Raw genomic sequence first — 23667 nt, 5'->3', positions numbered from 1 at the left:
TAGAAGATTGCCTCCTGCTGGCGGGTGAAGGAAAGTAGTGTCCCCATCAGCCCAACCAATTCTGAAATCCTGGTGGCTAGCACACACTGTTCTTGCTAAGGGAAGGTGCAGCCCTGGATGGTGGACCTTTCCTCCGTGTAGGAACTCAGACCCGCCTGCCTGGACTCCTGTACTCTGCACAGCTTCCCCAGCTGTGTCCTTCCCATAGGCTTCCCTGCCACTCCTGTCAAGGGTCAGTGTTGCTTCCAAGACCCAACGACCATCCTGAAGCTTCCCTGACTCAACCCCACGGTTGCCCCTACTGGGTTTCTGATCTGTTGTGTTCCTCCAGGGGTTGAGTTCATTTTTGATTTCAGGAGTAACAGGGCAGTACCCTAAACAGCTGCCCAGTGTCTCTGGGTGGCAGTCATGACCCATGTGATGAGCTACCACCTGTTACACATGTTGTCTGCCCAGTACCATACCCTGGGCTACAGCAAAGGAGACAGCCCTGCCACCGTGAAGTGGGGGCAACAATGGGACATGAAAACATGAAGAAAAAAACAGGACAACGAGCTGGTGCAGGGGGTAGGCTGGAGGTTAAGGAGAGGAGCTGTGGGCACTGGAGCTGGAGGATGAATCCTGAGAAGCAAGGGAAACCAGAGGAGTGCGCAAGCCTGTGGGAGCCCTTGCAGACAACAGGCAGGAGGGCAGTGGGAAGGGCCAGAATGCTGGAGGGGCCGGTCAGGCCAGCAGTCCCTTCAGCAGCAAACCTGCCCCTGTGGGGACTAGTCCTCCTCAGAGCCCAGCGTTCATGCCAAGAAAAGTCCGGAGCGGCGCGCAGCCACCTCTCCCGGAAGTCCGTCCCACCCTGCCCGCGGGGATGCGGTCTCTCGGCTCCCAGGCCCTTCCCAGCTGAATCCCCTGGCCAGGGGCCGGGCCCCGTGGTCCCGCCAGGAGGTCCAGTATCGACGCAGGGTCCCAGCGAGGCCCCGTCCCGAGGTCCTAAGTGGCGCCGGGTCCCCGCCCCAAGGTCCAAACGTCCCAGTCCAGAAGCCCCGCCCCGAGGTCCCGTAGGTCCCTCCCTGAGGCCCCGCCCCGAGGTTCCGCAGTCCGGCCCTGAGGTCCCGCCCCGAGGCCGCGCCCCGAGACCCCGCCCCGAGGTCCCGCAGGTCCCACCGGTAGGGTCCCGTGGTCCCCGCCAGCTCAACGCCCCCGCCCTCCCGGTGGTCCGGGCCCCGCCCCCGGCCCGTCGCCGGAAGCGGAAGTTCCTGCTCCCCGTCCACTTCCGGTCGTCCCCCCCCCCCCAGGCGGCGGCGGCGGCGCAGTCCCGGTGAGGCGGGGCGGGGCGGATCGCGCGGCCCGGGTCCCTAGCGAGGGATCCCGCCGCTCGCTCGGCCTTTCTCGGTCTCAGGCGTCCGCGGCCACCGGGGCCGGCAGCTGGGAAGGTGGGCGGCTCTCGGTGGGCGCCCCTCCCCGGGCAGGGAAGGGCTCTGCCTGCCCACAGTGGGAGCCCTGCAGCCGGCAGCCACGGGAACGCCCGTCTGTGGAGTCGGTGGAGCCCCGGTTGCCACGTGCTCATTAGGAGCCGCGCGTGGAGACCGTCTGCCCGGCGGCTGAGCAGGAGACTTGTGCTGGGGGGACGCGAGCTGTCAGCCTGAGTCCCTTTCCTCACCAGGGCCTGACGCAGCCGCCTACAGCGTGGACAGGGTGTGGGGGAGGGCTCCAGAAATGAGAAGTTGGCCCCGAGCCGGGGAGAGAGGTGCCTGGGAGATGACGTCTGGCTGGGTGAGTGGGCTTGGGTCCTGGTGCAGACATCCCCTGTGTGTCCCTGTCTTGTCGCTGCGAGGTGCCCCCGTTTCTCCCTTAAGGTGAAATTTTCCCACACTTGAGTTCCAAAGGTTTGTGTTCTTGTTAAGGAGTTCGTGACTCGAATTCCACTTTCCGGTTTCCTGGATTGAACGTTCCCTCAAACACTTTCCTGTGACTCCATTGTGGTCATTGCTGTGGTGGGTACTTTTGGGCCAGCACTTCCTTCTTCTCACACACCCACCCATCTTGCACACAGGTTCCTTTGGATGTCTACTCGTTGACCATGAAGGAGACAGACAGGGAGGCTGTAGCCACAGCGGTCCAGAGGGTGGCTGGGATGCTCCAGCGCCCAGACCAGCTGGACAAAGTTGAGCAGTATCGCAGGAGGGAGGCTCGGAAGAAGGCCTCTGTGGAGGCCAGACTGAAGGTAGGAGACTTCACTCAGGCGTGACTGGGCCATGTGTCTTGAGTTTCTGGTCCTTATTTGACATCATGGTGATTTCACCAAATTAGGTTGTGATGGAAGAGGAGGCAGAGCTGGACTGAGCAGCTCTTTCCAACAGTGTATTGCCAAAGCAGTCGATTCTCAAAGAGAACTGGAATGTTGCTGGCACCACGAGAGCAACCTTGGTGCCTACCTGAAAGAGTCCATTTAGCTTTTTAAGCATTACCTGGAAAGCGACAACTGCTTGTTTATTTAAAGCTCTCTTGAAGAGTATCAGTAAAGAGAGTTTTGTTTAAATCATTTTAACGCTTAGTATAGTGGACCCACAGCCATTCTGTGGAAAATAGGTAGGTATGAAAGTGACCATGAGCTTGATGTGGTGGTGGCACTGTGGTCCCAGAAGGCAGGAAGTTGAGGCCAGAGGATGCCTTGAACCCAGGAGCTTGGGGCCGGCCTGGGCAGCATTGCAGGATGTCTAAAAAATAGGGGGGATGCTGGGAATGTAGTTCAGTGGTGGAGCACTTACCTGACATGCATGAGGCTCTGGGTTCCATCCCTAGCACCACAGAAAAAAGAAAAAATGAGAGACAGGGAAGGAGTCATCCCTTTTCAAGCTGTTTTCTGATTTGGATGGGCTTTCAAGTTAATTGCTCTGCGAAGGCAAGGTTTTATTAAAATAAACATTTAGTGTAATTATAAAATGTTAAGACTATGACCTTCTGCAGTTGACATGCAGCAGAATGTTTTTTGGGATTTTTGAGAGTGACTTTGCGGAAAGTTCATCCTAACACTGACCTGGCATTGAGTGTTCTCCCTTGAGAACTGTACACTTGCCCAGGGAGCAGTAGGCTTGATGTGGTAGCTGCATCATCAAAGCACCCCACATATTCTGCTCACTAATTGAGACAGCAGTTTTGTACTAATTTAGAAAGTAGTTTGGACTTGCTACATTTTTAGCCTGAATTTTTATCAGTTCTAGAAACTTGTGGGATTAACTGGTGATACTCAATAGTGACTTGGAACCCTCAAGTGATCATTGTGGCCAAATGTAACTGACACTCCTAGATGACAGCTGCTCCTACCATGGCTGATGCAGCCTGGTCTTTTCCTCACCTCCTGTCCCCCTGCATCTGTTTTCCATGCCATTTACCTTATGGCTAGCATTGGGGCTGCCTCACAGTGTGAATCTGAGTCTCACCTGTGCAGTCAGTGTCACAAGGTCGCTGTCCTCCAGCTGAATCTGGTCTGGCTGGATGCCCCCTCTCCCAACAATGAAGAAATCTTGAGAATGTTCTCTGCCTTGATAAGCCCTGTCAAGAAATGGAAATGCCCAGGGAGAAAATGGGCTGTGTCCTTTTAAAGATGCATTTGATAATGGCCATGAGCCTGGCTGCCTCCAGTGGCACACAGCATTACAGGCTGAGGGGCTGGCAAGCATGCTGTGAATTGTTTGTAAATGCTGTGTTCCTAGAGAGCAGTGAAAAAGTGGTCATGTGAGTTGGGTCCCTGTCAGTTTTAATCCTTTCTCTGGCAGTGGCTGTTCTGGCTCCTTGAATTTGACACTCCTGAAGAAGGTCTGTCCATCAAGAAGCAGCATGTGGCCATCCCTGGCCTTGCTTACTCCATGGTGTCTCCCTGCAGGCTGCGATCCAGTCACAGTTGGACGGGGTGCGCACAGGCCTGAGCCAGCTCCACAATGCACTGACTGATGTCAAAGACATCCAGCAGTCACTGGCCAATGTCAGCAAGGACTGGAGGCAGAGCATCAACACAGTCGAGAGTCTCAAGGATGTGAAGGATGCTGTAGCGCAGCACAGCCAGCTGGCTGCCGCTGTGGAGAACCTCAAGAATATCTTCTCAGGTGAGTGGCAGGTGGCGGGATGGTAACCGCCAGAAGGCTCACGAAGGCACCTTTCCACAGCCCATTTCATGGATCTGTCTTTACAGTCTTGAGAATTACTGTCAGACACGAATATGGTCTGATTGGGGAGGGTCCATGTATGCTGGAGGAGAGAGCATGTGCTCTCTGTTGTCTGCTTGTTCTGTCCATTACTGAGAGGAGGTACTGAAGTCTCCAGATGCTGCCACAGAAGATCTGTTTCTCTCTTTGGTTTTGTTAGTGTTTGCTTCATACATTTTGGTGGTTTGTTAGTAAATGCAGAATTTGCATAAGTGCATAATTGTTATGCAGTTGTACAGTCTCTGCGGAACCTTCTGTGGATATGTGACGGCCTTCCTTTCTTTTGTCAACTTTTGTCTTGAGTTTTTATTAAATCTAAGGTGTGTGGTAATCCTTCAGTTAAATGCCCCTTTCAACCAGTTCTGCTAGTTCTTGTGCTTGGTTTGGTGCAGGCTCTCTGCCTGGGTTGCTGAGGCACCTGAGCCTTTGCCTGTCAGCACAGTGACTTCAGATGTCTCTATAGGCAGTTTGCTTTTAAGTATTAGTGTTCTTGAAAGTCTGGATTCCAAAAGTAGAAGGACAAGCAGATGAAGGGATAGTACTGGCCCTTTCCACCCCTGGAACTGCTGGAAGATGGGGGTTCCCACCTTCCCACCCGAAACTCTTCAGCAGGAGGAGTTCTGTAGCCCGTTGCACCCTTTGTGCCTGCTCCCTGGTGATCAGGAGTCCCTTCAGCACTTAGAGCACACAGTCCCCATATTTGGAAGATAGGGCTTTGCCCACCCTGGCTCTTGAGAGGGGCTCAAGTTGCTTCTAGGCACATGCCCAGCCACCTACCACACAGTGGGTGGAGTGTGGGCAGCATTGTTGTGCTAAGAGCTGAGATTGGCCAAAAATAACCCAATTTACCGTCCAGGCCTCCTCTGGGAGTTACTGGCCTTTAGCAGATTCTGGTGTTCAAGATAGTTAGGTCAGATTCTAGGTGGGGAGACAGAGACCTCAGGCTCTTTGCCCCGCTGTCTCACAGAACCCTGCACACAGCCTTGTATGTTTTTAAGGGACCAACTTGTACCTTTTCCCTAGTGCCTGAGATCGTGAGGGAGACCCAGGACCTGATTGAGCAGGGGGCGCTGCTACAGGCCCACCGAAAGCTGATGGACCTGGAGTGCTCCCGCGACGGGCTCATGTGCGAGCAGTACCGCATGGACAGTGGAAACACACGAGACATGACCCTCATCCATGGCTACTTCAGCAGCACACAGGGTCTCTCTGATGAGCTGGCCAAGCAGCTGTGGATGGTGCTGCAGAGGTCACTGGTTACTGTCCGCCGGGACCCCACCTTGCTGGTCTCTGTGGTCAGGATCATCGAAAGGGAAGAAAAAATTGACAGACGTATACTTGACCGAAAAAAGCAAACTGGCTTTGTTCCTCCTGGGAGGCCCAAAAATTGGAAAGAGAAGATGTTCTCCATCTTGGACAGGACTGTGACAACTAGAATCGAGGGCACACAGGCAGACACCAGGGAGTCGGACAAGATGTGGCTCGTGCGCCACCTGGAGATCATAAGGAAGTATGTCCTGGATGACCTTTTGGTCGCCAAGAACCTGATGGTGCAGTGCTTCCCTCCCCACTATGAGATCTTTAAAAACCTCCTGAGAATGTACCACCAGGCCCTGACCACAAGGATGCAGGAGCTGGCGTCAGAGGACCTCGAGGCCAGCGAGATTGTGAGCCTCCTGACGTGGGTCTTAAACACCTACACCAGGTAGAGCCTGATGCGTTCTTTTGCCTAGAAACCTGTGTGAGAATGTGTGGAGACACCTGTAGGTCTCCTGGGTGGTTTCCTGGGTAAGGCTTGGTGTCCTTGCTGTCAAAAAGGCTTGTAAAGGGCCCCCTGGCCTACCCAGAGAGGCTTGGCCTGGAGCATGCTGGCTGTGGTCTGAATGTCCTGTCTTTGGGTGTCTGGGTTCCATGTGAGCACCCCAGCATGAACTTGGTTTTCTGTGCCCACTGTGTCTGGACATGCTTCCTCACTATGGCACCCTCTGGCAGGTTGCTGCTGCCTAGCTTTTCAGGTGGGAGCATATGACCCTATGACCTGCAATCACTGGGCAGGTGAGGAGACCACCAGGTTTTTGTTTCTTCTCACCCATACAGTGTAGCAATTAATTTTCTAAAAATTGGCCGTTATAAGTTAGCCACAGTGGTACATGCCTGTCTTGCCAGCACTGAAGGATCACCTGAGCCCAGGACTTCAAGACCAGCCTGGGCAACAAGGGAGACCTGTCTCTGAATAAATACACAGATAGCTGGCTATAGGCATGTACAGTTCTAGAAAAATGGGCACTCCTTTTACTTTTCAGCGTGGGACTTTGTTTTACACATGAGGGAGCGCAAGCCAGGTGGTGTGCAGAATGGTGTGAGATGGCATCTGCAAGCAGTGGTGGGGGTGGTCTGAGTCCTTGGAGATGGGAAGCCAAGGGTAATGCTCTGTGACTTTGCATGGCTTCATGGACAGAAGCAGCATTTAGTAATGTGCTGGGATATGTGGCTTGACTTTTGCCCTTGTGGTTGCTGCTGGGGAAGAATTAAGGAAACCTTCCTGTTTATCAGCAAAGCTTATTCTCGTGTGCCATGGTTCCCTGGTAGCTGTTGGTGGTAGTCTGTGCCCTTCAGCACAGAGGTGTGAGAAAAATATCAGCCACCCCTGGGAATCAGTGTCTGTCAGCTTCACTGAGTAGTCCTGCACCTCCTTCCTCCTCTGGTCCCCACCATAGCCATGACGTGTCATAGTCACCCATTCTCTGTCCTTTACCCAGCATAGTCTTGGCCTCAATGCACTGTGTGCTCCAGCAGCCCATGAGGCAGGGGTGTTGTGATCCCCTCCCATGGTAGGTGAGGAGACTGAGGTGCAGAGGGAGTAATGTGCCCCTTTGCATGGCCAGCAGGTAAGCAGCAGTCATCACAGCTGGGGTCAGGCCCTCCCTACCTCTCACCACTGGAAGGTGCACTCAGGGGGCTTACTCAGTTTTGTGTCTTGACTTTGTTTCCCCCTAACACACTGTAGCATCTCCTGTCCTTGGGAGTGTTCTCCATCCTGGCCACATGTGTCCCATCGGACTGTCCTGGAGAAGTCATGCTGAACACACTCGTGTGCTGCAGCAGGGATCTTGGTGCAAAAACCCCTCAGCTGAAAAAGTGTCACTACTTGCAGAACCTCACAAAGCACGTTCTCACCCGAGAGATCCTGAACTTGTGTAGAGAGTGGACTAGTGTTAGTAACTGCTCGGCACTGTTCTGAACACCTGGAGAACATGGCACCAGGGCCTGTGAATTTTCTGAGTACTCACACCTTGACTTGTAAGACCCCTGCACACGAACAAGTAGTAAGTGTCCCTTTAGAAAGCCTCCCTAGGACTTGGTTTGTCTCCATGTATTCTGCATGGCCAGCTGTAGCTTTTCTCTCTTGCTGGTTTGTTTTGTCAGAAGTGCCAAGTGTCCCATGCCCTGGACTGCGCCCTCCTGTAGACATTAGTGACTCTAACTCTGGGGGCTTCAGGTTGCACTTCCTGCTCGTTGTCTTCTTACAGAATGAAGTGTGACCATCAGCAACCCACTTGGCTAGTCCTGCTCTCAGCTCCTGAGACACAGTGAAGGGAGCAGGGGATCTCACCTTCCAAGGGCTTTTTCGTACCCTGAGCCCTGATACAACTGCAGCTGGCACAGTGGGATGAGGTCAGGGTCAGGTGACTTACATGGCCAACACAACCAGTGAGATGACATCATGGAGGGACCCTGGGTCCCTGAACCCCTTGCCTACAGTCTCCACAAGGCCCTCTGCTTTTTCCCCCAAGTTGTGGACCTTTTCCATGTGAACCAGACACACACTCACTTGAGAATGTTTTCTGTGTCCCTTGTTCATCTGTCACTTGCGGTTCTTACTATAGTGTGGAGATGATGGGGAACATGGAGCTGGCCCCAGAAGTGGATGTGCTCTCCCTGGAGCCGTTACTTTCTCCGAACGTGGTCTCTGAGATGCTCGACACATACATGTCAACGCTCACTGTGAGTAAAGTCTGGCCTGCAGTCCTAGAAACGTGTCTTGGTGGCCACCTGTGAACTTGGGAAGAGAAGGGTAGCCTTTCATGGCCTGTGACTGTGCCTGTCTGGGGTGCCTGTCCTGTGGACACAGGAGCCTCTTCTTCTGCAGGAGCAGCCCATGCCATCCCAGTCAGACCCCCATGTCCAGATGGCTGTGGTGGTGCTGCCAGGTTCTTAGTGCTGATTCCTGGCTGGGGTAGCAGTTGGGGACCAAGGAACGGGTCTGACTGCAGCTTCATGACCATTGGCCAGTCTCAGTAAGATGGGACGTCAGGGTGTGCCTGGGCAACACAAAGGTGTGCTGAGTCTCATGGAGGTTCCCTGGGGCAGAGAGTCTTCTGCTGTATCCTGAGCTGGCCTGGTTGCTGTGTTGGGTTTAAGTGATTTGAGCTTGACCATGTGCCTGCCTGCCTGTCTCTGGTTATCTGACAAGTCTGGCCTTGTCTTCCAGCACAGTGCTCATCCATGAGGTCCCTGGTCCATTCTCCCCCTGTACTTGCAGCGAGGGTTTTGGTCTACCCACAGACACTGGTGTGGCTACTGCACGCCCTACCACTAGGGCCACTGGAGAGGGACCTTCTTTGGGGGCCTCTGCTTGGAAGCAGGGGTTGCCTGATGTGCTGCATATAGTCTATGCAATAGCTACACATGGCTGCAGGGGATCCTTGGACATAACTACCCACTCTAACCTTCCCTTCTCTTCATGATGCCAAACCTCTAGTCCAACATCATTGCCTGGCTGCGGAAAGCACTAGAAACAGACAGAAAAGACTGGAGCAAAGAGACAGAGCCTGAGGCTGACCAAGATGGGTACTACCAGACAACACTTCCTGCCATTGTCTTCCAGGTACAAGCCATCGGCTCCATAGACGGTTTCTTGGGTGGCTAGAAGGGTTGTGGGTCTCACCAATGGAGGCAGAGCTTAGTAAAGATGTTGAGAACCCTTAATGTCCGTCTCTGGAGTTAGGATCCAGGATCTGACCTGCCAAGTAGTCTTGCCCATGGTACCTAGGTTTTCCTGTGAAGGCTTTTTGGGTTTGAACTGGACCTAATTTTGTGTTGTATGTAGCTCTCTCGTTCTGAGTTTGCTTGTTTAAATATCCAGGATTTGTCTTCAAGTGCCACATGATTGAATTTAATCTGGGGAGTTTGGAGGAGGCCTACAGCAATAAAGATGCTTTCCTGTTCATGAGTCAGAGTGCTTGGTGTTAGACTCACCTGTGTCCTTACCATTAACTCACTTTCTGATGCCTGGCCCCCAAGCTGTGTCTTCTAGTTCCTCCTCTCCTCTCAAGGCAGGAGTGGGCTAGAGTTGTGCCTGGGAGGATGGTGTTGCCTAGTGATGGGGTGGTGGTTGGGGTTCTACCTTGCCTTTCTTTTGGAAACTGACATTCTGACACATGGATCATGACCAGAGCCTGGCGCGCACTCTGGGCACCTTGCACTTCTCCGTCTCTCAGAGCCCAGCTGTCCTAGCTCCAGCATGGCCACCTCCTGATTCTTAAGAAACCTTCATTCCAACACCCTTAAAAGTGGGTGAGCGTGAATCACTTTGAGCTGCAGTGTGAGAGCTAGGACACTGACTTCCAGCCCAGCACCTGGGATCCACATGGTCTTGACCTCCTGGCCCCACTCCCTGTCAGCCCTCTTCACATCCTAGTAGATGCAGTGGGAGAACTTGCATTCCTCCATAGAAACCAATCTGCAGGTCCCAACTTGGCTTGGTGCCGCCTAAGAAAGTTGTTTGTTTAAGTAACTTTATTTTCCTAGTGGTTCCTCTTTTTCTCAAATTTGGACTATCCTAGCAGATGGGTTTTATAAATGGGGAATGTGTACATCATACTCCTATGAGATTGTTACTAGAATTCACAAGTTCTCCAATTTTTAGATGTTTGAACAGAATCTTCAAGTTGCTGCTCAGATAAGTGAAGATTTGAAAACAAAAGTACTAGTTTTGTGTCTTCAGCAAATGAATTCTTTCCTGAGTAGGTATGTATTTCTGCCAGTATGCTAATTCTTATAAACTGTATTTTTAAAATTTAAAAACAAAAATGCGTTGATTGTAATATGCTGTTGTTAAAATTAACTTAAGCCTCAAGATTCCCATAAGCCATTTTCTATTTTACTGAGAAATGCAAAAATGTGGGGTGTGGTTGTGGCTCTGTGATAGAGCACTTGCCTAGCATGTGTGAGGCACTGGATTGGACTCTCAGCACCACATATAAATAAATAAAATAAAGGTCCATCAATGGCTAAAAAAATTTTTTAATTAAAAAAAAAAGGCAAAAAAGCATTGCAGGTTTTCTCCTAATGTTCCTTGGAATGGACCACACCGTTCCCTTGGGATCCTGGACCTGATGAGCACTGTAGCCAGTTGTGCTAGCAGAGTCCGGTGAGTGACTACCCTGAACATCGGTGTTACCAGCCCTCAGCAGATGGAACTCAAAGTGATCTTAGTGTGCCTCTCCCTCTGAATTGTTCTTGATGAAGATCTTTAAACCTAGACAGAAGAAGGGATGGCATTAAGTCTATGTGTACCATCATCCTGGCTCAAAAAGCTGTTCCTTCCAGACCACTCCACCTGATCTGTTCCTCTTCCCCACCCCTCCCCCCATCTTCCCCCTCCCCCCTTTTCCTTCATCTCTCTCTCTGTTGCCCAAACATTGCAGCTGGTCGTGTCCTGTATTTTCAGCTGTAACCATATATGTCACCAGCTCACATATAGAAGGGCTCAGCTGACAGTGTTGGTGCTTCCTCTTATCTCAGTGGCTGGGCTAGCAGTCTGCATGGCATATGGTCTTTGGGATTCTTAGGTCTCTGGGACAATAGGGCTGCCCTTTAGGCACTGGCCTGTGGAAGAGACAGATCACAATCCCATAACATCTGTCTGTGGGGTCATCAGCCTAGTTCCTGCACTGCTGTTTGCACTTGGACCAGGAGTCAGCTTCAGAGACTTGACTTGGTTCCCTCTTTATTACTGTTATGTGCACCCCATGTTGTAGTTTAGTGGACTCACATCTGTCCATGCACCCACGAGGGTACAGTCTAGCTCCCCAATCGTGCACCCATGGGGCTATGGCCCAGCTTCCCATCATGTACCCATGGGGCCATGGCTGAAGCATCAGTTCAATTGTGGGGGTCTTCTGGGAAGAGGAATTTCCCCTGACCAGTTTCATCTGGTTGGTTCTGGAGTCACATGTGGACAGAAGGGCAGAGCAAGCAGATGCTTACCTCTTATGGTGAAGCCTGTGGTGTCTCAGTTCTTGACATTTCAAAAATCTAAGTGTTTTCTTGTTATTGTTCGTGGTGCCAAGGATTCAGTCCAGGTGCTCAACCGCTGAGCTATGCCCCAGTCCTTATATTTTGAGACACAGTCTCACAGGTGCCCAAGCTGGCCTTGACCTTGCGAGTCCTCCTGCTTTAGCTTCCTGAGTCAACTCGGTGGGATTACAGGCCTGTGCCACCTTGCCCAGTTTGAAGTTCTTTTTAAATTTGATTTTTAAATTAAGGTAACACTTTGAAAAGGGACATTTTACCTAGCATTTGATGTTTTCCTGATTACTTATAATTGTGTATTTCACAACATCTTCATGATCAGGACCTGAACCAGATCACAAAACCTGACATAAAATTGTTTTTTAATATTCACTTAAAGCAGACAACTTTTTTCATTCATATGACCACCCAGGACCCATCTTGGTGCTGGTGGGCGTGAGGTCAGCATGGTCCTGGAAGCAGCTGTAGGGCACCTTTACTAATACTGTCGTGTGGTTCCCAGATATAAGGATGAAGCCCAGCTGTACAAGGAGGAGCACCTGAAGAACCGGCAGCACCCACACTGCTATGTCCAGTACATGATCGCCATCATCAACAACTGCCAGACCTTCAAGTAAGTGGTGTGTGGAACAGGGAGGAGAGCGAGCACACATGGCTACACCCCTGAACCCAAACCTCTTCGTTGCAGAGAGTCCATTGTCAGCCTGAAAAGGAAGTATTTAAAGGGTGACGCGGAGGAGGGTGTGTGTCTGAGCCAGCCAAGCATGGATGGGATTCTAGACACCATTGCCAAGGAAGGCTGTGGCAGCCTGCTGGAAGAAGTCTTCTTGGACCTGGAGGTGGGCCTGGTTCCTGCTTCCTGGGCTGGGTAGAAGGCCTCTGTGCTGCCCCAGGGGTGGGGGTTCTGGCTCCTCCCTCCATTCCTGGGCAGATCACAAGGGTCTCCATGCTGCCCTTTGGAACATACTACCTCCTGCCCAGTGTGGGTGCTGTACAGGACCTGAGCTGTACCCCTATGTCTGCATTAAACCAGAGTGAGGGGCTTCCGGGGCTCCTGCTTACTTTGGATGACATGGGGTCCGTCTTAGGCACATCTGTGGAGACTCCCACTAAAGTTCAGGCATCAAGCTGCATGTGAGTTAAGAGATAGAGCAAGTGTGAAGAGACCATCCCCAAAGCACAGTGAGAGCACATGCACAGCCTGGCTCTGGGGTGAAGAGTGACACGTGCGCCAGCAAAACTTAGAGTGAATTTTGCCGTGGAAGGCATACCAGGCCATGAACAGGCAGGATCCACTGCATAGCACAGGCATGGCCCGGTGTTCCTGGGAGGCACTGGCAGAAACCCCTGTGCCTGCTAAAAGTGAAGCGGGGCATTACAGGTCCTGCTGGGAAGGGAGTATTACCCGCGGTTGTACAGCAGTGGAAAGGCACTGGCAGGCATCCAGGGCTGAGGAGGCATGCCCCGGCAGCCCGGGGCCATAGTTTAAAAAGGAGGAGGGGTTTACTTCTGAGACAATTTTAAAATGTCAAAAAGAGACATAAAAATAAACAAAGGACACAAATGATATAAAGTCATGAGGGTCCTCAGTGTGAAGCAGTGCCCAGTCCTGACCGCCAGGGAGGCACAGCTGAGGGCCTTCTGTGTTCTGGGTAGAGCCGGATTGGTAGTCCTTGGAGGGCTGTTTGATTTGCATACATTTGAGTGAGGAGTTCTACTCAAGAAATTGGACGGGTAAAATGTGCATTTGTTGTAGCGTTATTTGTAATTGCAGATGTTCATCAGCAGAGACTTGGGTGGGTACATGATAGGGTCAGTGTCCACACAACAAGCGTGTGTACCCTAAAAGGCAGTATGCGTGCAGGTGCTTGCGCCTCTCACCTGTGGTTCCATGATATCACAAGGTTGTGTAACATACACTCCTGTTTTTAAGTACAGGTGTGCAGATTACACAGAAGTAGATATTTTACCTGACCATGTATTGCTGCTGTAATCAAAAGACAAAACCCTCCCAAATCACACAACCCCAGGCATTTTGTGGGCTAGGATTTCTGTGACCTGCCTCTGCTTTTCAGCAACATCTGAATGAACTGATGACAAAGAAGTGGCTGTTGGGGTCGAACGCTGTGGACATCATCTGTGTCACTGTGGAAGACTATTTTAACGATTTTGCCAAAATCAAAAAGCCTTACAAAAAGGTAAGGATGTGGGAGGGCTTATATCAAGTCTGGTTGATCTGGGGAGGGAGGCGGCATAGTGTATGCACGGTGGTCTTTTATGCCTTTTCCTTGTCCACTTCCTGATTTTAAAGGAAAATCTTCTAGCTCTTTGTCATTAAGGGTGGTCCTTACAGCCAGGTGCAGTGGCAATGCCTATAATCCCCACAACTCAGAGCCTGAGGCAAGAGGATCACCAGTTCCAAGGTGGTCTCAGCAACTTAGGAAGACTCCCTCTCAAAACCAGTGAGGAAGGACTAGGAATATAGCTTGGTGGTAAAATGCCCCAGGTTCAGTCCCTAGAACCAAACAAGCCCCAGAAGTGATTTGAACAGGGAGACCATGTGCTTCAAACTGACCAAGCTAATTTGGCCATCCTTGTTGGCTGTTGGGAGATCTGCTAGAAGTTGGTGAGGCCCTTGTGTCCACACCCCATCTCTGTGCCTGTTGTTAAGAGCATCGAAAGCCAGTATGTGTTTGCAGTGGGCAAAAGACAGCTCCAGGCTCCACAGCTTTTTTCTCAGCCAAAGCAGGGACATGAGACAGTTCTGATGAGGCCAGTCCTCAACAACAGCAGGGACCAGCACCAACAGCTTATGGGTAGAGCCTACACACCCTTGATCTCGGGCTCCGACACCCACAGTGAGCCTCATGATGAGGGTGGGACCTTCTAGACTCAGAGCCCTCATGCTCAGTGCCCTGCTGTGGGTGAGAGTCACCTGTACACCATGGGGCACAACACTGTTTTCAGAAAGGGATACAGCCCAAGTGGAAAGAGAGAGCTGCAGTCTCCTGGCCGGGGGAGGAAGGGACTCCAGAGAGGCTGTGTGTGGGTGTATGTGCATATGCTAATTACAAGTGCATGTGCACATTTGCCATTCCTGTATGTGGTATGTGTGTCATACACGTATGTATTGCACATATGTATACACACCTGTGTATACTTATGCATGTGCAATGCATGTGTGCTATGTGTAGGACGTGGATGCATGCGTGGTTTTTGTTTACACAAGTGTTTCATGTGTATGCTTATGGTGGCATATGTATTGTGTATATTGCATATGTGCATGTTGAGCATGTTATATTGCATGTGTTTTGTGTATGCATGCATGCATAGGTAGTTTTATATGTGAATTGTACACTTGTATATTTTGTGTGCTGTGTGCACATTCATGTGCATGTTGTGTGTGTTGTTGCACATATATACATAAACATGCTGTGTGTTGGCCACAAACCGGGCTTTCAACAGAGTTCTCCTGCCTGTCAAGCTTACATTAATCTCTATAAGCCACAGTTACTTTTCAGACTAATCTGGTTGGTTTTAAATCTTTTTGCCCACATGCTTTTGTTCTTTTTCAACATTTGTAGGTAATCTGTCAGTGGGTGTTTGGCACCCTCTCTGACATCCTCAGCCAGTGGTGCATGCATCTGCAGGGCTCCTGGAGCCCTGGGGCCTGAGGGAAGGGGCTGTCCTCCAGGGAGGCTGGTGCTCTCCTGGGCACACTGCCCCCTGCCACGGCTGACACTATTGCCATAGGGTTGTACAGCTGAGGGTGACCACTGATGCCTCTCTCCAGGCCTTGTCACCTGTGGCAGGCACTGTCTCTCTGATGACCTGACCTCCTGTGTTGGGCTTCCAGCCCTCTCCTTCCTGTGATGCCCTAGGTTTTCCTTTATTCATTTGTATCCTTCCTGGGACCCCCAGGTAGCTGTGCCATGTGTCCCAGGGCTCTTCTTTTCTGGGAAGTCCCTGTCATTGTTCAGATGTAGCATTGCTGGGACCAGCACTGACCTGAAACCATGGGACAAGTGCTGCATGTTTGGTCCACACAGGGTCCTACAAATCCTTCTGGCCTGTACCCAGGCCTTGTCCCTGCTGAGCCCATGCTCATTTATGGGGTGAGATGCTTGCAGCCCCAAGATTGCTATCAGCCCAGGGAGCATTCATGTTCTGGAACCCCGAAGAGTGCTGTGGGCCTCAAGGAGGGGTCATGTCCTGGGAATCTGGGGAGGGCTGAGGTCAGCAGTGCTGAGCTGGCCTAGCCTCTTGAGCCTGCTTGAACTTGTTCCTGCAGAGACTATTCGTCTCTGGCTATGAGTCAGATGGTGTGGGAAGTGAGTTCCTGCCCGGGCACATGTTTCTGCCTGCTGTCAAGGATGGATCTGTGTGGTGGGTGCCCTCCCCACCCATGTGTGCCAGTGCTGCAGGTGGCCTGTGCTGGCCATTGCTTGCCGTGTGCTGTTGGGAGCCTCAGGGCATTGTGGATCTAAACTGGCTGAGTTGCCAGCAAAATATTGCCAGCAATCTTGATGGAAATAGGAAGAATGGGCTGCAGCCTGGTCCCATGTCACCCAGGTTTAAGGAGCGCGACGAGTCTGCCAGAGCAGCAGCCTGCAGCTGACCGTTTTTCTCTCAGAGGATGACGGCCGAGGCGCATCGACGTGTGGTAGTGGAATACCTGCGGGCTGTCATGCAGAAGCGCATCTCATTCCGGAGTGCCGAGGAGCGCAAGGAGGGCGCTGAGAAGATGGTCAGGGAGGCCGAGCAGCTCCGCTTCCTGTTCCGGAAGCTGGCTTCAGTGAGTGTCTCAGGAAGTCTATCAAGAGCTCACGCATAGGATCTGCTCCTTCTCTGTCTGGCTTTCAGTTTCCAGCCCCAAGCCATTTTAGGCCAGTAGGTAGGAACCAGTTGCATTAGCAGGAAGGCAATTCTTCCTCCCTAGGGTCGGTGGGACACAGCCCACCTGGCTTCGTGGTTGAGAGACACATTAGCACAGAGGCCACTGTTGGCTTCCTAGCAGCCGTGACTCGATGGTACGATGCTCCCTTCCCATCCTCTGCCCTTGCCTGTGACCTGTTCTATACTATGCTGGTTGCCACCTGGTCTGCAGCCCAGGATGTGACCAGGCACTCCTCACCCCAGGCTCCCCAGCTGCATGAGCAAGCCAAGTAGTCACACAAGCTCAGCTCCCCTTTGGAATGAACCTTGAGGTGTTCACAGAAAGAGCAAGGTGCTGGCCAGGAGAGGGTGTGGGAGGTGTCAGGCCAGCCTCTGTTCCTGCAGCCAAGGGCTGCCTTCACCCTGCTGCTGTTTTCCAGGGGTTTGGCGAAGACGTGGATGGTCACTGTGACACCATCGTTGCTGTGGCTGAGGTTATTAAGTTGACGGACCCTTCCCTGCTCTACCTGGAAGTCTCGACCCTGGTCAGCAAATATCCAGACATCAGGTAATAGCTGTGTACCTTCCTGTTTGAGCTGGGGAGCGGCTGCCATGCCCAGTGTCACTGGGAAGAGGAGGAACACATACTTGTCCAACTGGGTGCCTGGGGGAGGTGGCCAGGGCACCAGTGTGTCCTCTGCCTAATGCCCCTTGCCTAAGCCGAGGCCCGCATATTCCTGTGTGGCCCATCCCTGATGCTGTGGGGCAGAGGCCGTGGAGAATGTTCCAGCAGGACGCTTCAGAGGATGGTGGGGTAGGGAAGGCTGGGGTCATGTGCGTAGCCCAAAAGGGCTAGGTTATATTCGTCCTGTGGTGCTTTGGGGACCTAAGAAAGAAAGCCCACCTGCCATACATGGCCCAGACACTTTGCTGCACACGTGATCTTGTTGGTCCCCAGTCTCAGGCGGAGGAGGGGGAGGACCTTCCACCTTGAAGCCAAGTACAGCTGACTCCGTTGAGGCCCCTCCTCTCACTGCCGCAGCTCTGTTGCAGCAAGAACCCCCTGGGGTCCCCCTAGTTAGCAGTTTTAAGCCACCAGTTACAGATGCAGCCTTTGGCACCTGTGGTTGGAGAGACCACCACCAGCTGAGACTCAGTTTCTCTGAGAAGGCAACGCTGCCCTTTGTCTGGGGCCTGAGCAACTGCCCTGTGGGGCCGAGGGGGGGGTGGAGCAGGTACAGGCTGACCCCTAGAGACAACTATGTGGGGGACAAGAGAGGGTAGAGTGGGACAGACTGACCCCTGTCCAAACCACAGAGACGACCACATTGGTGCACTGCTGGCCGTGCGAGGAGATGCCAGCCGGGACATGAAGCAAACCATAATTGAGACGCTGGAGCAGGGCCCTGCACAGGCAAACCCCAGCTACGTGCCCATCTTCAGGGAGATCACCGTGCCGAGTCTGAATGTGGCCAAGCTCCTCAAGTAGCTGCATTGTCCTGGCCTGTGCACGTCACTGTGGCTTCACCTCCTTACCCTCACACACATTAAAACAAAACCTACTCCAGGCCACATTTGGTGGTCAAGGTGACATGTACTTGTCTGCTCTGGTGCCCGGATGCACATGATGTGAAGTGCTGGGGCGTGATTTTGTTGTGGGTGTTCTACCCCAGGAACATGCTCTGTGAGGACTCTTCTGCCAATGAGACCCTCTTGTGGCTTGTGGTGGAAGGTGTGGTGGGTGTCCCCTGGTTCTCCCGGGGTCTGGTCTCCCTGTGTGGGAAGGTGTGGTGGGCGTCCCTCATTGTCCCCACGTGGAAAGGTTTTACCCTGGCCTTCCTGAAGGTGCTTGACTGGTTCCTCAGTCCTGTACATAGGAAAAATCAGCTGCTGGTCCCAGTTAGCCTGCCCAGTGGTCAGAGCCCGCATGGGCATGCTACCAGGTCAGGTGGGCCAGTCGTGTGGGATGAGCCTGTCCTGAGTGCTGGTTTTGATAAAGGCATGTATGAAAATCAGTGTCTGGAATACATCTCTGGGTCCGTGAATCACTTATTCTTGGTGCAGAGTCCCTAAAATTCTTTTTCCCTGCGTAGCTGCCCCTCTACAGCCTCACCTCCGCTGGCAGCACCCTTTGCATGTTCATCTTCAATGTTACCTGAAAGGATGGCAAGCCTTGTGTCCTTGCTGTCCCTGTGCCATTGTCTGAGAGCCAGCTGCCCACTGCTCAGCACAGCAGCATTGCCACCAGCCCTTCACATGGAGCGGTCACCCACCCTCATCACAGAGCCTGGGCTGTGGGCATCTCACCTCTGGAGGGGACTGTGGGCCTTGCATGGGAGAGTGCTTTCCTCTCTCACAAAGGCAGAGCTGTATTCCGCTTTTATTCCATTCTCACAAGATGTGGGAAATTCGCAGGCCTTGTTTGTTTGAAAGAATCAAAACCTAGGTGGAATCCGATAACTGAACATGGAGGGTTATGGAAGATATGGCCTTCCTGGCTGCATTCAGCAAGCCTGTGCCCTTGAGTGCCTGCCTGCATGCCTTCAAGGAGTGTGTCCTATGCTGGTGAAGTCTCAGCATATGTGAGCTGCTTCACACCCTTCCAGGAATGAAGGACACTCCTATCCCACTGAGAGTCCTGACTCCAGGCTGCCGTGGGTGTCCAGGTGGATATTCAGAACAGCAGTGTGCCCACATGGCACCCGCTGTCCCTGCTACTGTTGCTCTTCAGGACCCCTGAAGGCTAAGCACTTGACTCCTAGCTCTGCCTGCAGACACAAGGTGTGAGCAGTTTTTCCAACAGCAGGACAGTGTGATTTTTGGAGGTGGGATGCTGGCTGGGGTCTGCTGGAAGCCGTGGGTGGCACCAGACCACCCACATCCTTCTGGGTGGGCAGTATTCATCCTGACACTGGGGCCAGCCCTCTCCTGGCCAGTCAGTGGAGAATGCCCGCATACAGGCCTGGACAGGCAGCACTCATCCAAGAGCCCAGCCGCCCCGCCAAAGGCCAGTGTCTGCTTCCTGCCCAGCAGTCTGGCTTCTGAGTGCCAGCTGGGGCAAGGGACCCGGAGGGGGCTTGGGAGGCTCCTACAGCATGCCCACTCATCTTAGGATTATACTCCATCCAGGGGGTCATCAGTTTCCACAGCAGCAGAATTCCTTGATTCTAGGTCATATCGGTGGGCAGAAGCCAAGGACGTATTCCTAGGTTGCTCATGAGACCAGAGCATCTCACATTCCCATCCTCCTTTCGTGTCTGTACAGTGCATATTCCAGCTGCTTCCTGTAACCTGCACACCCCAAAATAGCCCAAATATCTGTCAGGAAGAGGCTGGTGGGCAAGGCCCCCTCTGTTCAAAAGAATGGACAAATATCCAGGCACATACCTGGGGCACCGCAGCCCAGCTGCCCACACCCCAAACCAAGGGGAAACTGGAGAAACAGCCACCTCTGCTCACACCTCTTCCTCATTGTGATGGGCAGAGTTATAACCCCAAAGAGAAGTCAGGGCCTGTCGCGGTATCTTAGTGTAAGTGGAACCGGTGGTACCTGATGGGGATAGGTCAAGGTGAGAGGAAGTCACGCGGGGGAAGGGCAGAGGCCTCTTGCAGCCACTGGAGCCAGGAAGAGCCCAGAGAGGACCCCCCCCCCCCTGCTGCACTGCCTCCAGGCCTGCAGGAGTGACCTGGGAGCCCCCAGTCTGTGGTTCTGGTTCACTCACATTCACTATTATATCTTTGAGGTGGCTGTGAATTTACCACTTACACGTCTCTTATAATCAGTGTCTGTGGACTCTGCTATGCCATTTTTATTAATAAAATTCTAAAATTTAAAAGTGCGTCTGACACCTAGATCTTATATCTGACATGCTGGAGGCTCCACCTACAAGTGTGGCAGGTGCACCCATACCCTTGCCTCTGTACCATCCTCATCTCAACCTGCAAGGACCTTGTTGGCCACCAGGCTCTGAAGGCCGATATTCCTGGCATCTCAGCCTGTGCCCAGCCACTCTGGCGCCTCAGGTGTCACCTCCTCCCACTCAGGCCCAGTGGATGCTGTTCCAGCTGCCCATGGCCCAGTCACTGCCCGGATACAGACCCCTCTTTGGCATCTGAGAGAATCTGACAGGCATCCTCTGAAGGGGGATGCTAGTGCCCAGCGCTCACTCTGCCCAGTACCTTGGACCGCTTCACAGCTGTGCCATACAACATGCTTCCTCCAGCCAGGGATGCTTCACAGCAGGGTGGAAACACCACACATAGATCACGGTGGTGTTCATGCAGAACATCTGCTCCTTAAGTCCTCATTTATAAACAGAGTTTGCACCCAAAATGCCTTGAAATGTTTTTAATAGAATTGGTCAAGCAGTTGGTTATTGCATGGTGTTCGTGACAGGCTCCCTGTTTGGCACAGTAGGAGGGGTGTTTTAAGGCACATCATCCTGTGATCAGAGGTACACAAAAGTTTGATTACATTCACAACATTGACATACAGTTTTCACCACTCAGAAAATACACTTCCAGTTTTGACAAAATTCTTTTAACAAGATCAGTAGTATACAGAATATTGAACACCATAACAAAATTTTCAATAAAATGCAGGTGAGAAAAAGAAATTTCCTAAATTTTTGTACTTCATAGTACCACAAAATAGAAGTTCTTTATTAAATAAATAATGTTATAACAACAGTTTTCCTAAGGAAATACATCCACAGGACTTTGCCTTCTGCTTTAAAACAGTGGAGAGGAATGGCAGGACTCCTCTCTGATTTGCAGCCACAGTGCCGGTCACAGCATGGGGGCATCTGAGCACACAGGGTGAGCTTCTGGTAGCAACCCCTTCTTGCCTGGAGTCTGGCTCCATCATGATTGTGTCCCGCTGTGCTGATCACACAAGCCGAGCAACATGGTGGACCTTGGTAGATGGAGTGTCAAGGAGGTGTCGGGCAGGCTCACACCCTGGCTGCTGGCTTTGGTATTGGTCCAGTGCACGGCCGCGGGGTGCCATCTGAGCTGCTGGTCTGGCTTGGCTTCTGACTCTGCCATGGAGATCAGTCCCCATGCCCAGCAGTCCAGGGGTGTTAAGGCAGCTTCATCAGAGGGCAGGCGCAGGGGGCTTGGCTGCAGGGGTATAGTGGGTGCTGATGGGCTTTTCTCAGAGAACCCTTGGGTGGCCCAGTTTGCCCCCAACAAGCACCAACAGTGCTGTCTGGGCTGTCTGGTGGGATCACTGCTGGGCCAGCTATGCTATGCCCTGGCCTCAGAGTGGATAAAGATGGCTGCAAGCCAGACACACTTGCCCCGACCACTGAGAATGGGCTAGGGTTAAGTGATGAGCTGATGTTTCCATCACAGAAAGCTGCTTGAGGAGAAGCCATGGAGGCTGGAACAAACTGGCATGGTCTTCATCTGTTTCTCCAAACAGTAAAGCTGTCAATAGGAAATGGTATGTTTTCCTGCCTAAGAAAAGACCTGATGTGCAGAGACAGTGCACACTGCTGCTGACCTCTTGGACTCGTGAATGTCCACTTCTATCCTGAGACATGGGCTTTTAGTTTTCCTGAGCAGAAAGCCGAGTGGTTTCAGGAAAGCTTCAGGGGTGGGTTGTGGCTGAGTCCACTTTCGTCCCTCTGGTCTTCCTCAAGTGAGACCTGCACTGCAGCCCGAAGCGGGGTGGGGCAGAAGGAGACACAGGCCCCGCTCAGGTTCTGTGGAATGGAAGCAGCATTCCTCTCACCACACCAGGAACGGGGCTCTGCCCTGAGCCCTGGAGAGATGGAAGGAGTCCAGGACAGGCACAGGATGTCCAACCAAGCCCTCCTTGGAGCCACCCATGGCCCTGAGTGCTCTTCTGCCACTGTGTCACGTGGGGCACAACTAGCTCTGATTCTGAACAAAGGGTGCCTGTGAGGCCCCCTCTATGCCCCAGCCCAGCCAGGCCATCTGCAGCCACCCCAGCAAAAGAAGGAAAAGCTCAAGTCAGAGATCTTTCTGATGGGACAGGACAGTCCTAAGGGAGCTTCAGTGGGGGGAGGACAGGACAAAGGCTGGACTGGAGGAGCCCAAACACAAAAGCAAACAAAGATATTCCTGTGATTGCATCTACAGGCCATGTGGCCACCGGGAAGTTTGGAGACCTGGCAAATGGATATGAAGGGGTCAGAGGGGCTTGGGCCCCCACTCTGGGCCTGGGAGATCACTGAGGGTGGTGAGAACCAGCTGGGGGCGGAGGCGGGCGGAACTGGTCAGGGCCTATCACTTGGGCAAATCTCCTTTTGTTCGTGACCTAGTGGCCTGGCGTGATGAAGATGGTCACAGGCCTCTGAGGCCTTTCTTGTCCCTGAGTCACGGTGACAACGAAAGATCAACATAGAAGTGCGGCTGGGCTGGAAGCGGCAAGCGGGCAGCAGCCCAAAATGGAGCACCGGCCAGACCTCCCGACTGGAGGCCAGGTCTGCACCTGGGCGAGGTGGGTGTAGGCGCCTCGGGGCGCCAGGTTGGCAGGGCGGGGAGACCCTGGGGGCCAGGCCACCCTCGGGGAGGCCGGGGCGGCGGTCTTGGTTACAGCGGCGTCTCCTCCTGCTCAAGCGCGTGCGGCGGCAACTCGGCGGGGCCAGGAGGCTGCAGCGACGCGAGCTTGAGCAACGCAGGGCGGCGGCGTGTGCGGGGCCGCTGGAACGAGCGCCGGCTGTGCACCCGGCGCGCTGCCGCTGACCGCGCGTGCGCGCTGGGCAACGCCCTGCGCTCCGGCCCCGCCCCCTGCGTGGGACCCGCCCCTGGCTCGCGGGCGGATAGCGCTGCGGCCACCGACTCCGTGCTCTCGGGCGGCGCGGGGCTTGCAGCGCGCGGCCGCGGGTGCCGCGCCGGCAACTGGGGCTGCTGGGCAGTGGCGGGCGACCCCCGTCGCGGAGACGAGTGTCCTATCAGCGGCGTGTCGGAGCCAGTGTCACCTGCAGGAGGACAAGGAGGCGTAAGCTGCTACTGGGCACCCATGGCCCCTGGCCCAGATAGTCATGCCTTCTGCCCAATGTTCCTTTCCCCTTGACTTTTCTGTTTCTGAGGTGCCACCCCAGGGCTTGTTCAAAAGAAGGTGCAGAGGGTAGCACCCCCCCCCATCCCCGCCAGGGGCAAGGAGGAGCATTCAACCGCCGTTCCAGCTGACTTCTGGGGCCCTTTCACTGTATGCTGTCCCCTAAAAAGTAAGCAGGGGGTTAGGGGATACTAGCCACCAATAAGCATCCCTGGGCCAGGATGGCTGGACCACTTGGAATGTTCTGTG

General features: G+C 53.1%; 2 protein-coding genes and 1 long non-coding RNA gene across 9 annotated transcripts in view; 1 reads left to right on the top strand and 2 right to left on the bottom strand.

Moving 5' to 3' along the window:
- Positions 1–1259: 1259 nt before the first annotated feature.
- Positions 1260–18375, top strand: EXOC3 (exocyst complex component 3). 3 transcript variants are annotated; one of them, XM_081295219.1, is made up of 13 exons: positions 1265–1767; positions 2048–2218; positions 3878–4097; positions 5220–5901; positions 8084–8201; positions 8959–9084; positions 10126–10226; positions 12016–12126; positions 12202–12352; positions 13589–13711; positions 16147–16308; positions 16829–16956; positions 17706–18375. In XM_081295219.1, exons 1-13 carry the CDS (start codon positions 1711–1713, stop codon positions 17875–17877), a joined length of 2322 nt encoding a protein of 773 aa, XP_081151345.1. In that variant the 5' UTR covers positions 1265–1710; the 3' UTR covers positions 17878–18375. The 3 variants fall into 3 exon arrangements, with proteins under 3 accessions (XP_081151347.1, XP_081151345.1, XP_081151346.1); XM_081295220.1 differs by having other exon boundaries at positions 1292–1312; XM_081295221.1 differs by lacking the exons at positions 16829–16956; positions 17706–18375 and having other exon boundaries at positions 1260–1767; positions 16086–16219.
- Positions 17941–20276, bottom strand: LOC308649592. The gene is made up of 2 exons (XR_014022117.1): positions 19351–20276; positions 17941–19316 (listed from the first exon to the last, which is right to left on the bottom strand). It is a non-coding gene; the product is annotated as an uncharacterized lncRNA (long non-coding RNA).
- A 451-nt stretch (positions 20277–20727) lies between these two features.
- SLC9A3 (solute carrier family 9 member A3) overlaps positions 20728–23667 on the bottom strand; it is a gene marked incomplete at its 3' end in the record, with an annotated part of 39220 nt that continues 36280 nt past the window's right edge. For 3 of the 5 annotated variants that reach the window (XM_081289166.1, XM_081289170.1, XM_081289171.1), the window contains exon 16: positions 20728–23338. In XM_081289166.1, the coding sequence (XP_081145292.1) occupies positions 22950–23338 (389 nt within the window). The remainder of the gene's footprint in view (positions 23339–23667) is intronic. The other 2 variants (XM_081289168.1, XM_081289169.1) reach the window with 1 other exon arrangement.

This window comes from Spermophilus citellus (assembly GCF_964194105.1).
Source record: "Spermophilus citellus genome assembly, chromosome: 1".
NCBI lineage: Eukaryota > Metazoa > Chordata > Mammalia > Rodentia > Sciuridae > Spermophilus > Spermophilus citellus.
This window is presented reverse-complemented; position numbering and strand designations above follow the sequence as displayed.